The sequence below is a fragment of the Opisthorchis viverrini genome (genome assembly GCF_000715545.1).
Source record: "Opisthorchis viverrini unplaced genomic scaffold opera_v5_139, whole genome shotgun sequence".
NCBI classification, from domain to species: Eukaryota; Metazoa; Platyhelminthes; class Trematoda; order Opisthorchiida; family Opisthorchiidae; genus Opisthorchis; species Opisthorchis viverrini.
The window spans coordinates 1,141,698-1,154,372 of record NW_008751795.1 but is presented as its reverse complement, the minus strand read 5'-3'; the positions used below and the strand labels follow the sequence as shown (position 1 = coordinate 1,154,372).

Sequence of the window (12,675 nt, the reverse complement as noted above, 5' to 3'; positions counted from 1 at the left end):
TATCAGAGTAGATGGCAACACATAGATGAATTTCTGCTTGCTTCGTAGTTCTCTTTTGGAGCAGAAGGACCAATAAATAACAAAGTATTTAGGTATGCGTACATTGGATTAAAGGTCTTGAATGATTATTATGGCAGAATTTTATGGAATGACAGACGGTCTTGGGGTTTGAATTTCACATATTGTGAAAATTAAGTACAAACGGTTGACAGACTAATAATTATCGATCGTTTGGATCAATACTCCTCTCTTAAGAATGTGTAAAATAGCAAAGACATTCTTGTTCTGTATAAATGCCACTGACAAGTTTACTGACCACAGAACACAGACCAGTGTCCACAGACCACTGGCTGTTTGCTCTACCCGGGACCCACCAGTTAGGCGTAATTTGGGAGCTACATGACTCATACGTTCTAGTTACAGAATAGAGTATACGGGATTGAAGAAATGTACTCACTTGCAGTTCATTTTTCTGCGAACGCTGCTGACGTTTCTGCTTATTATGTTGACCTGGTTACGGACTGCCCAACAGTTTGCAGTAACCTTGGAAGCAGTGCGTGCTGTAATGCAAATAGACCACGGCATGTTGAATATCGTATCAAATGAAAGAAGAAACGCCAAGCAGGGCAGTTGAAACTGTAAAAATATGACTGAGATGCGTCGACTGTTAACACCTATGAAAGCTACAAATCAGTGTATCTCGGGATTTTACTGCTCACTTGAGGTGAGCCTTCTTCGAGGAACTTCGCACCAAATACTAAGTGGTAAGGATCGGACAGTCCTGGACGCTTCAACAGAGTGGCACCTCTACTTCAAGACCACTTTCAAATCACTCCACCAGTTTACTGCGAGTTTCAAGAAGAATTCTCGGGTTCTTGTAACCTGTTTTAAACTGGTGAACTAATTTGAGGCTTGTATTACTATTAGGCTTTCAAGAACTTGAAATCGTTACTCCAGTACAGTCTCCGTTGATTCTCCTAAGGGTACTGTGAATGATTTTCTCTGGACTTAGTCATCGGTGTAAACCAAGAAATTTAGTAGCACCTATTCGCATCATATTTTTGCTTTAGTGGCGGCTTCAAACACATCCACTCCTGCAGCGCAAAGTCTTTGGAGTTTGCCAAGTCTTGCGCAGCGGGAACATGAACTGGTTGTTCAGTCCGATCATCCGACTGAAAGAAGCGGAATCGCTGATTATTGAAGTCACATACACAATGCGGCGGTGCGCGGAACATCCGGATCCAGAAGCCTTGAAATTTTGTCAGGAATCGCTCAGCCTCTTGGTTTTTCATTCGGACAGCCTTATTTCGGAAAACTTATTTTTAAACGAAAGGTTAGTTGCATAGCAGCCGAATTTACTTTTTTCCGATAACAAGTATAGTCTTCACCAAACATTATTCTGATAAATGCAATTAGTCCTCGAGTTTTCCATTACTTCGTTCAGCTGTTGGTATGGGAAGAATAAAGCAACTTTTTCAAAAGCATTTAATTTGAAGCCTCCTGTTTATTGACAAGGACTATCCCGACATCTGACAACGTTTTGGTTATTTAAGGCTGCTTTCGTCAGGAGCGAAATGGCCGGAATTGAAAATGACATGAGAAACGACGATTATGCTGTTGTTGTCTACATGAAAGAGGCAAGCGGGGACGTGAAATTACCCGCTTTATCATCCAGTAAGTCCCGGAAATTTCAAAATACCGAAAAACGCGACAAACTCATCTCGTCTGGCTCAGATGATGCATGAAGTCCTGACAAGACCTGGCTGCTCACACAACCTGCCTGCACAGGTCGAAAGACGATCAGCACAAATTTCTTTTGTAGTCAGCGCTCATTAACACCAAACAAAGGGTATAATGGCCGAAGGCTGCCACAACCCGGTCAGTCAGACAGCCTCACGAGGAGCAAACGCACACTTGTGGGCAACAGTCAAACGTTTCACTCGTTTCCTAAGCTTCTGATTACTCTACACTGATGGCGTAGGCTGGTCATGAAAATCGAAACTTTGGGTTATCACAAAAATGCATTTACTTTCGTGATTTCTCACCATTAGTCAAAAGTTTGCAGATATCCTAAAACCACAATAAAGTTAAAATGTGACGTCACACTCTAGAACACATCACACTTGTTTGGTAATTTAGAGGAATGAAAGATGAACCCTAATTAAAATTCGTGCAACTTATCAGGCTGGAATCTATGTTCCCGCGGGAAATCCTAAGTAATAACAATGAAACTGCAAGAATAGCTTATTCCTAGTGGCCCCTGAATACGGCACTTTTGATCCAAAAACGTCTTGCAACTTGCACACCACAGAAAGTGGGTAAACAGGGAACACGTTTTTTGACATCATGGCAAGCGCACTTTAAGAAATTGTTATAGCTGCCGACTTTGGCCGGCGAATTGAGCTGCGATCACAGTTAAATGTTGAATCAAATTACCTGAAGGCATTTGAGTTTGTAGGATTTTAAAGTCCAAAGCACCAATGTGTGGTGATTTTCTGTAGGTTGTTGGTTTTGATTCCATTGAAACGAATGTCAATCACCAAGGAAATAGCTGTGCAAAATAGACAATGGGTGCTGGCGCACTATTGCTGTCTGAGAATAAAGTTACGTTCAGCAGTTCGCTTTCAGGCTCCACCTGTGTGCATTGGCACATTCCACCACCTTACTTTGTCGCACTTCAATACATCTGTGCACATACTACAGTGTTGTTTCATGAGTTGGATTAGTCCGGTCGCACTAAAAAGCTCATACCTCAAACTGTTGTCATTTATTGAGATTGGTGACATAATTGAGATGTAAGTCAGCGCTTTATGCGTGATACCTGTCGCCGTCACCTTCGCTAAAAGACCAGTGCCATATTCATTAGCAAAAGATAAATTGTGCACAAAACTGTCTGTTAAACTTCAGTGGCTAGGACATTCACTTCCAGTAAGCATTATTCTTAGGATACGACCTATTTTTCATAATGTAAACAGTTTCAGGTCCACGCTATTTTGTGCTCATCTTAGAAGTACGCTCACCGCGTCAAGTCTTTTGGGCATAGCTGATTTCTCCATAAACATAGCGATCTAGAAAGTATACTGGCTTCAGGCTGCCGGAGAATGAAATTCACTTTAAAAGCAAGGCATATTTCACCTCCATTTTACAGGGTCTTTCTAAAGGGCTTTTATTTAACGCTTGCGTTATCGCTGATGGGAAGTTTTGTTACCCGACGAACTATAAGGCTCTTATGTTCCTCCAGTCAGATATATTTCCGACCGATAGCCAATCTAACTCTCAATGATGCGAGCATGAACGCATCAGTAGAACTGTCAAGAAAACCGACCTCGACATCTCCACAACCCATCAGCGAAGAACGCGTCGCGCACTACGTGAATCGCATGAAGGTGCAAGCTTCAAAAATGGCTGTGGCCATTCTGGATACGGGTACTTGCTCAACGCTACGAAGGGTACATCTGAGCTTTCTGGCTTGCGCAATGTTTCAAAAAAATTTCGTTGTCTTCCCTCGAACAATAACTAGCGATGGAAGTCAGTCCACAAACGTACAAGGCCAATGCATCCCCGGGGCTGCACCATTGTCAGATCAAACAGTGCCCAACCTGCTTTGTCTTCCAAACGGCCGGTGGTATGCAAAATCTACAGACTTAACGAGCTCCCACGTTTCTTTAGCACACAATTTTCAAGCTTTCTGGGAGTGGGAGGACATTTGTACATGTAGTCCTGGTTACGGTTTGGCAGTGGATTCGGAATCCAGAGAACTGCGCTGTCTTGGTACGTCAACTGGTTCACTTCTACAGATTAGAATCACAATTTGACATAGAATCATAATTTGACAAACATGTTAACTGGACATCTCTGTAAACTTCGGATTTATTGTTTAACCGGTAATGTTGATAAGTATAAATTTTTACACACTAGTTAGTTTTTGTTATTAAGCTGAATATGATAACAAACGCCTGAATGAATTAGTTGTGTCAAGGATTTTAATGTGGCTGACGGTGGAATGCATTAGTGGTGTGCTGCTACAAAGCTCTTGTTGATCGACACTATTCGAGCGTTCTAAATGACTCGGTGGTGATCTGTCAATAAAGTTTCGATAATTGACTGTATGTCTACGCTGGTATAGTGAACTAACCATCGTTTTAAAGCAATGACGTTAATTCAACCTAGATTGCGCAGTCCACGCCATCTCTTACAGTTTGATAGGATTGTATATCGTGATGGATTAGAGAAACCGAGAAAATCAAACATCCGATCTATATTCTCAATTTAGTGATCGCAAGGTGATGGTAAACTGGGCAACCTCATTCAAGCAACTACTCGACTAAGGTGTAAAGCACCCGAAAGCTTTTGGTCAATAGTTGAAGTAAGCAACAGTAGTCCTCGGAATAGTTTAGGTAGCTCTAAAGCAAAGCAATGTATGGCACTTGCGTCAGCCGGTTAGTACATTTGAATCTGTAAGAATATCATTGAAACACGACTTGAAGCCAGAGACAACTCGGTGGTTACCGCGCGATACACTACTGATTGCATTGTCTTTGCCCGAAACTTACCTCGTGATTCCAAAATTCATTTCTACGGATGAGTAACACGTTAGTATGTCAGCCTACACGAGCACTTCGTGTTACACGCCGCCATGCACTGAAAAGTTTGGACGGCCAAATTGTTGTTTTTCACTTTTTCTGACACTTTTCGATAACTAATGAAGAGCCAAGCCAAGTTATTGACTTCGGAAGGTCTCACCCATGGTAAAATGACATTGTTTACTCAAGCCAATACCTCGTTGGCATCGATCGCGTCCAAAAAATGACGCACTGGAAAATTTAATAAAACTCTTGATGCTAAACGTTCACTTCCTTGGTTCTGCAGAGACAAATATCCAACCTAGTCTTTGCTTCACCGTGACCAAAATTCACGGTTTTCACTTTCGCACTCATAAGGAGTAATTTTGGGGTACGCTGTTGCAACTGGATGCCGCATATACTTAAAAGAACGATGGCAAGCTCGATGATCAAGACCTACCTAGAACGTACAAAAACGATGAAGTTCAATCGAGCTCGATTAGCCTTCGCCTATCTAGTCTTATTAGTAGGAGCATCAGACGCGGATATCAATAAATCAACAGACGCAAGTAACCTAATTTTGTATCTCGGCTAGTTCAAATAATCATCCTTCGTTCATCCTGGGTGTGACATACTAATTCGGCGAAGTACTAATTTCGAGTTTTGCTCCCGTCTCGACTCGTTGACAGTTCATATTTTTCGTTTCCCGGTGGAAACTAGTAATACTGATAATCGAAGCGGAAAGTCGTATTACTCCTTTATCCTTGCAGACTGGTTGCAGCAAACTCACCTTGCATGAACAAACAAACTAGCTTTAGCAGTGTGACTGATGATTTCGCAACAATCTATAACAAACCAAAAATGTCCTGCAGAATTTGAGTCCTCGAGGCTACCTTATTCGGAAGTGCTGCATTCCAGGTCATCCGGTCGATGTAACCAACTTATACATTGGGTGGTTGTCCAGATGAAGGTCAGAGTGAGGAGAGCCGTGCGTACTACTGAACCTATTCGTTGTTTGTGGTTTGTCAAGCATAAAGTCCCAAGAGTTAGAAAGAAACATATGTGCCGAATAAGTAAGTGATATTTGCGGCAATGTGAAAGACCACGTGAGATCGACATAGTCGATCAGGTACGGTCCAGTACTGCTCAAGCAGACTTTTGCAAGACAAACCGGTTATCCACTAATGAATCCACCGCAACGAGCTCATATTGGTGAAGACAAGGTATTCCAGATTTTATTGGCACACAGCAATAATACACGCTTGTCACTTCCGCATTACTTGGTTAGTACCCATCAACCACGAGAAATTGCCTTGATGTATCTTATTGATGCGCGGAGACTACCATTAATTAGGACTGGATTGCAAATACGAAAACTGAAGTCGCTGTGGTATCGTACTACAAAATAAACGTATTAGAAAGTTAAGGTCTAAGTTCGCGCTGCAGTTCCCCATTAGAGCTAACATTTTACCTAGCTTTAAGCAGTGAACTTCTATGCCTTCGCTCATTCAGCCAACGTGCTTTTGGGTTTTTAAACCCACCTTACGGACCTTCATGCCATTTGACTACGATGATCTGTGTTGAGCAAAACTTTTTTATAAGTTGGTGCGCCGGAAAAACTTGATGCTGATTGTGGAAGCAGTCCATGCTAAAACTCTGACGGTCCATTTTGGAACAAGAAGTGTGTATATATGTCAACCAATATTACCTGCAAATTATGCTTCTGTTTTAACCGTGAACACATTCCACAAAACTATGAATATTCAAGCTTTATTTGCAAACGAAGTCAAAGTAGCGGGTCTTCCACTTTTTTCATCTCATATTTTAACATTATGTTGGAAATCAGGTTGCTTTTAGGGCGATGAAGTGAAACACGGTTGCATGTTTTCCTCATTTCGGCCGCATTGCGAGATTAGTTGGAAGCAATCTACGAAGTTTCACGCATTGTTGTTTCATACACGTTGTGACAAGAACTGGAACAAGATTAATAAATAAAACCGTTGCGTGCACCCACTACGGCATGGCCGTGTTTTTTACGTGACCCAAACTGGATCGCACCATTGCTTATTTATTCGGAACTTATAGTCTTTTGGTTTTCTATAGAGGAAAATGTTGGTAGCTCAGGAGCGTAGATGGGTGGTCGTTGGCTTGTTCGCTGAGCTGGGCAATTTGATTGCAAGCGTTTCATCACCAATCGAGGTGACATCATCAGTGCGTTATTGTGGAGTGTAGGAGTGCGTAGCGGTGGGTTGGTGGTTGTTTGGTTTAAACTGACGAACGCACATTGTTGTGATCTTCCTCTATTATCAGGAGTCATAAATAGGTTCAGGGGCACGATTATTAGTGACATTCTCACAAAGATTCACACCGTGATGTACGTCGAGAGTGAATACTAGGTAGACCATTCCGAACATTGTGGCACCGGTATTGCTCGTAAATCTTTTAGTTCTGAAGTAATGCAATTTACCTGGTAATCAGAATTCGGCAATCAGGAGATTTGCAAAGGAATACACGAAAAGAGAATGTGATTCCACTGATTTATAACGAAATGTTTAAGCCGTGCCTTGTCAGCTGATAATGGTAACCGGAGGCAGTATCGTCGCTACGATAACCAATATAATACTTGTACCCAGCCACTCTCCAACGTCTGACATATCTGTCCACTTTTGAGACATTAAACTGAGTGAAGGGAAATCTCGTTGATGGCAGTTGGCTGATTTACCCATGCCAATTTACCTTGAAATAGCGACATCAAATTCAGGTACGCTTAAATGTTCTTGTTCGTACTTTGGTCCGTTTATGTCACGGAGTTTTTCATTGCCAAATGTTTCTCATTCAAACGTGAGATCGGTGAAGCCAACTCCATATTCTGTTCTGTTTGCCCTTCAGCTTGCGGCGAAAATGAATATAAAGCCAGACTGGGTCCAAGACCCTGCCGACCTTGTCCACGGAATTCTTTCAGGAGAAATTCATTCCACGGACAACTACTGGGTTTCCTCACTTCAGCTACAAATTTTTCGGATAATGCCGCGGGGCTCTTGGGTGGACAGTTTGTCTGTCAGTGCAAGGATGGATACCACCGTCATCCTAAACTAGACAACGAAGATTCACCGTGTACAAGTTAGTGAACGTTCCTTGCAAGGATGATTTGATGCTCATTCGCGTTTACACTTTCTATTCAGAAGCGTTACATTTGGGAACACCGAAGTTCCATTCACTCAGGCGAATATAATATAACCTTTTTCTGTGTTGATAAAAACATGTATTACATTGCAAAATTGGTAACGGGCGATCTGTTTAAAGGCATCTATGACTGGACCGAAACTCGGCTTGTCTTGTGGCGCTAATCACTCGGCTAGTAACGCTAAAGCTGTACACAAGCATGGCCTTCCTAAGTGCACTCTGACTATCTCAGTCCCATAATTGCGAGGTATCAACTGAATACGTATTTCTGTTTTCAGTCTGTCTAAATATAGGTGGCTCGTGTGTTTACTGGTGTCCATCAAATGGCAGATGATCTTTCCGCTCGGCGAACAGGTCGTGTTACGCAACTGCGCACTGACGATTTCTACTCGGCTGGGGAAGAAACGTTTGCAAGCCGATTGCCATGCTTGGGGAACGGATCACGTGACTTCAGTGACATAATAGCTGCTTTGGCACTAATGCATCTCGGCTGTCCACAAGTTGCGCGATAAGAACGCATTGCACTCATCTACGTACGGCCTACCACCCAAAGGTTATACAAACCAAGATGCCGACATGTACACGAGATAACGGGCAACTGTGTGCATCATAACTTAAGCTCAAACACGTTGTTGTGTCAGGATTTCCTCTATAAGAATTAGTGCGAATTTAAAGCTACGCACCACACCCCTGAGCACAAGTTGTGTTTGTATGCAGAGCAGGACGATTGGCTTCGTTGGGCGATTTTCGCACAGTTACTAACACATCTATGGTTCGTTAGTGGCCGCGTCACAAACATGGAGCACCGTTTTGCAAAATATTCAGGGAACATTTATTCGGAGCATGTTATGTTTGCTTTGAGGCAACAAACGGATTGAGGGTCCAAGTAGTTTAATCCATTATATTAGTTTCGTTCTTCTAATCGTGAACTCTATGCCTCGGGCACCTCTGGTCGATGTTTACCATAAGTATTTTCCGGAGTAAAACCAGACCGCTGAACTCAAGTAATTATGACACTGATTTTTAGAGAACCAGTGTACTAGTTTAAACATAAAATATGTTAATTCAGTTTCAACTAATAAAAGAATTTCTTATTTTCTGGAAGTTTAATAAACTTTCAGTTTTCCGTTGTGAGTTCTCGGTCCTTTGCAAAACCCGTTGGGCCTTTCTGTTGTTTATTACTCAAACGGTATCCAAGGAAGCATTGTTGGAAAAGAAAGTTACAACGCGATTCGAATGTAATTGATTACCGTTCTTAAGATGTAACTGCTCACCGACCGCTAGTTGAAATATACACAATGGCCTTAGATGGTCAACTCGATAAGAAGTCATTTCTTCTGCAAAGTGAACAACTCTATTAGGATGGTTGTGTATGGTCTTCGCAACGGTATGCAGTCCGATGATGCGGTAGAAGTTTACTGACACATCATTTCTGCCCACAAAACATATGGCAGCCAGGTCAATAGGGACTGACAATCTTCGATAATTTGGAACATCCTCAGCTTGTCCACTAAAACGGGGATGCTGGGATGTGGTCATTAGGTGGGCGCATACAACCAGTAATCAAGGATATCGTGTGCATAATATATTGATTTTCACCAAAAACAACGTATTGTGCTCCTGTGCTGCAAAAAACATTCCTGAAAATAAATGTGCTTTGTATCCATGTGCTGCATCCACGAAAAGGCAATTCACCCTAGATTCACTTCTGACTGGCACAAGTGATACAGACATGGTATGAACCAATCGTCTGTCGTATGGGTACACATGTCCTTCCCCTTAGTGCGGAGTAGATAGTGGCCTACTATTCAACAGAAAAACCTAGGCTCACGACTTCGTAATTATCAGGTCCTAACTCCAAATACAAAGACTAGGTAAGTTGCCACAGCCCGACATCAGGGCGCCATGTTGGATCAAGAACTTGGAGGCGAATGGGAAGGACGGTGAGAGTGGAGGAAAATTATCCGTTTTAGATGCACTTTTAAGAGGGCCAGTAGCAGGGCAATAGGAAGATTCATTCTGGAGTTTGAATTCACCGTCTTTAATTGTTGTAAGCTACTGTCCTAAGATAAGCAAAGGATAATTTTTTGACGCTGATGAAAATAGAGATTCACAACCTATCATTATAAGTTGCCTAAATCTAATTCTGAAATAACAGAAGCAGAATCAGTATCATAAAACCGACGCTATAGTCGAATGAGAAAACAGTTTGATACGTGAATTGACTGCTTTCTTGAGCGAAGATAGCTGGTGTTAAGGGCATTATTCACGCAATGTGATTGTTCAACACGTTTACGTGTTCATTTACGTTCTGTGTGGCTTGCGGTATTTCGAATTCCGGTGATTGACTAGTACAGAAAAGGTATTTCATCACGAAACGTTGATATACATGCCACAGACTTTTTTGTTTTTCAGAGCGGTCATTTTGCACATCGTTACAGCTGTCTAACAAAGAAATGGAATTTGTTTACATTGAGCGTCACCGATATCCTTTCAATAAATCGGGATCTTCTAGACATGGACACAGTCAGGAAAATCCTGAAGTCTTTCATTTTGACTAGGACTGACTGAAGCACATCATTATTAAGCGGAGTTTCCACTGAAGGTTGGAACCTGTTCATCTTTTACCGGACATTGTCGGATTCGCAGCCGGTTTTGCCTAATTTTGTAGAATGAAGCCTGGTGTGTCATGTTTTGACTGGTTTACTAACTGGTGAAATATGGTTCGTCCAACTGCTGTGAAATCCAAAGGCACGAGAACTGAGTTTTAACCACCTTTATACCTACGCCACTCGTTATGGTCTAGCAGTAGTTGACATGGGCGTATTTCTCTAGCAAGTAGAAGTTGGAATACGGTTTTATCATTACTAGGCAAGGGTTTCTGAGTCAAGCACCATAAGTCAAATGGTTTAGGGCAGTGTTTGGATACTACAGCAGGATAATGATCGTTCAGTAAAAAATGTTGGAAGTGACACCTAGACTGAGATGACGAGAAACTAGTCTGTAGTAGACGTAATACACTGCTCGTAACGCTGCTGAAAATTCTTCGGAAGCCCACGACCGGTTTTGCCCTTCTTGGTGCTCACCAGGTAAGCGTAGTCCCCTAGTTTTCATCAACCATATGTTCTACTTGAGACCAAATTGCTAATTTAGCTGGGTTTTTGGTGAGTCTCTCAAAAAACCAAATTGGTTTGTATTACCTTCCATGCGAGTGATTTGATGTAAATGGGTCTAGCCCATCTGTAAGAGTGCACAAATATTCTGACTTAATTATGTTCGTTGGCAGTCATCAACGATACACTAGGAACCTTAGAATATCTTAGTACGAATGTGAAGATGATACGAAGCAAAATAAATGGTCTCGGGATGAATGTTTGCATGAATTCCGGAACATTTTAGTTTCATATCGAAATATGGTCGAATTCATGATGAGACGAGTGGAGATATTTGTCGGGTGGCCTTAAGACTTTTGTTGATATACTTCACGAAGAATACCCACTTAATCTAAGAAAGCTCGAAATAAAATGAACTGTGAATGACAGCAAGGCTAGAACAAACGTCCACGAAATTTGCTTTGGTTTCCTCGCACTCTTTTAATAATATTAAAAAACAATGTTAAACTGAAGAACCGTTAGAATATTCATGGAACGATGTCGCCGGGTTTCTTGGAAGAAACAGAAAGTTTCGTAATAGCCCTTGAACACTGCTATCTACTCAGACATGTAGAGCGCACGGATCTATTTCTTCGAAAAAAAACACCATTTTCCGCTAAAATTGAAAGTTATTTAAAATGATGAAAACTGGCTTTGAAAGTGAACAATGAAAATTCTCCCCCTTCTTTTGTTTTGAGTAGGAACACATTAGATATCACTATTCATTCAAATTGAAATAAATCAAGTGCTTCAGGGAAATCGTGATACACACGACTCCTTAATGACGTTTTCTTGTTAGTCGCTTGGAAGGCTTCGATGGTCACCCATCACTCAGTTGATTGCTAAACTAAGATAAACAACCCCATGTCCAATCTTATTTGCAAGCGAATGAATTTGGAAAACAACTGTAAAACGTCACGAATCTTTGGTTGTTTTATCCACCTCACAACCCTTTCAGGAAATGATTGTCCCAATTACGTGACGGAATCTGACATGTTGTTTTCCAGTATGAAATGAAATAAACGAAATTGCCCCACTAAGGCTCTGTAAACTGATGATGAGAACCTCGGTATACAAGGTAAAGTCATCACTGGAGATGAAAATGGTGCTTCAGACTTTTCTTCCTTTCAAAAGACGTTCAGCAATCTCGACAAACTATGCTTTTTACCCATTTCTTTTAGCTCTCCCCTCGGCTCCAGTCTCATTGGAAGCCAATATATCAGATCCGGTCAGAATAAAACTCTACTGGCAAGCACCGTCCGACACGGGTGGACGAGAAAACCTCTGGTTTGTGATAAAGTGCCTTGACCAATACAACCAAAGTTGTACAAACCAGCCGACCTACGTTCAGCCGCACGCAACCCGTTCTAACAGGTTTCTATCGGTATTTGTTTTGTCCTTTGTGCTCTGTTTAAGTTGAATTTGTCCACTTTTAATTAGGAAAAAATAACCTTATGCCTTTTTGTTTCCACTGTTCTATAGTCGTGAGCCGAGTGTGTTTTCATACGTATCCTACCGCACTCCAGGGTATTCACCTTATAAACGGATTCCCATGTATGGGTTACCCTTTTCTTGATCTGGTGAGAAATGCCCATTTGTGCAAGAGATATGCTCACTTCGAAGTGCATACATAGATGCTCAACATTCCTTGAGATTCGGCACCTAACAACAAGTCGGAGAACAGATGTAATAGATACTAGCTAGATACGGAAGACAAACTTGACACAAGGATTGCACAATGTGCAACTGCGTGCATACAGAAGATCGATGTGCACATA

The 12,675-nt window shown here is 41.7% G+C and overlaps 1 protein-coding gene across 1 annotated transcript; it reads left to right on the top strand.

Annotated features, from left to right (window-relative positions):
• Positions 1 to 1,070: 1,070 nt before the first annotated feature.
• T265_14078 (hypothetical protein) lies at positions 1,071 to 12,281 on the top strand (the record flags this gene model as incomplete). Its single annotated transcript, XM_009171921.1, has 3 exons — positions 1,071 to 1,333; positions 3,242 to 3,771; positions 12,079 to 12,281. Coding segments are annotated over 3 exons (924 nt in total), but the record flags the coding sequence as incomplete, so codon positions are not given.
• Positions 12,282 to 12,675: the final 394 nt, after the last annotated feature.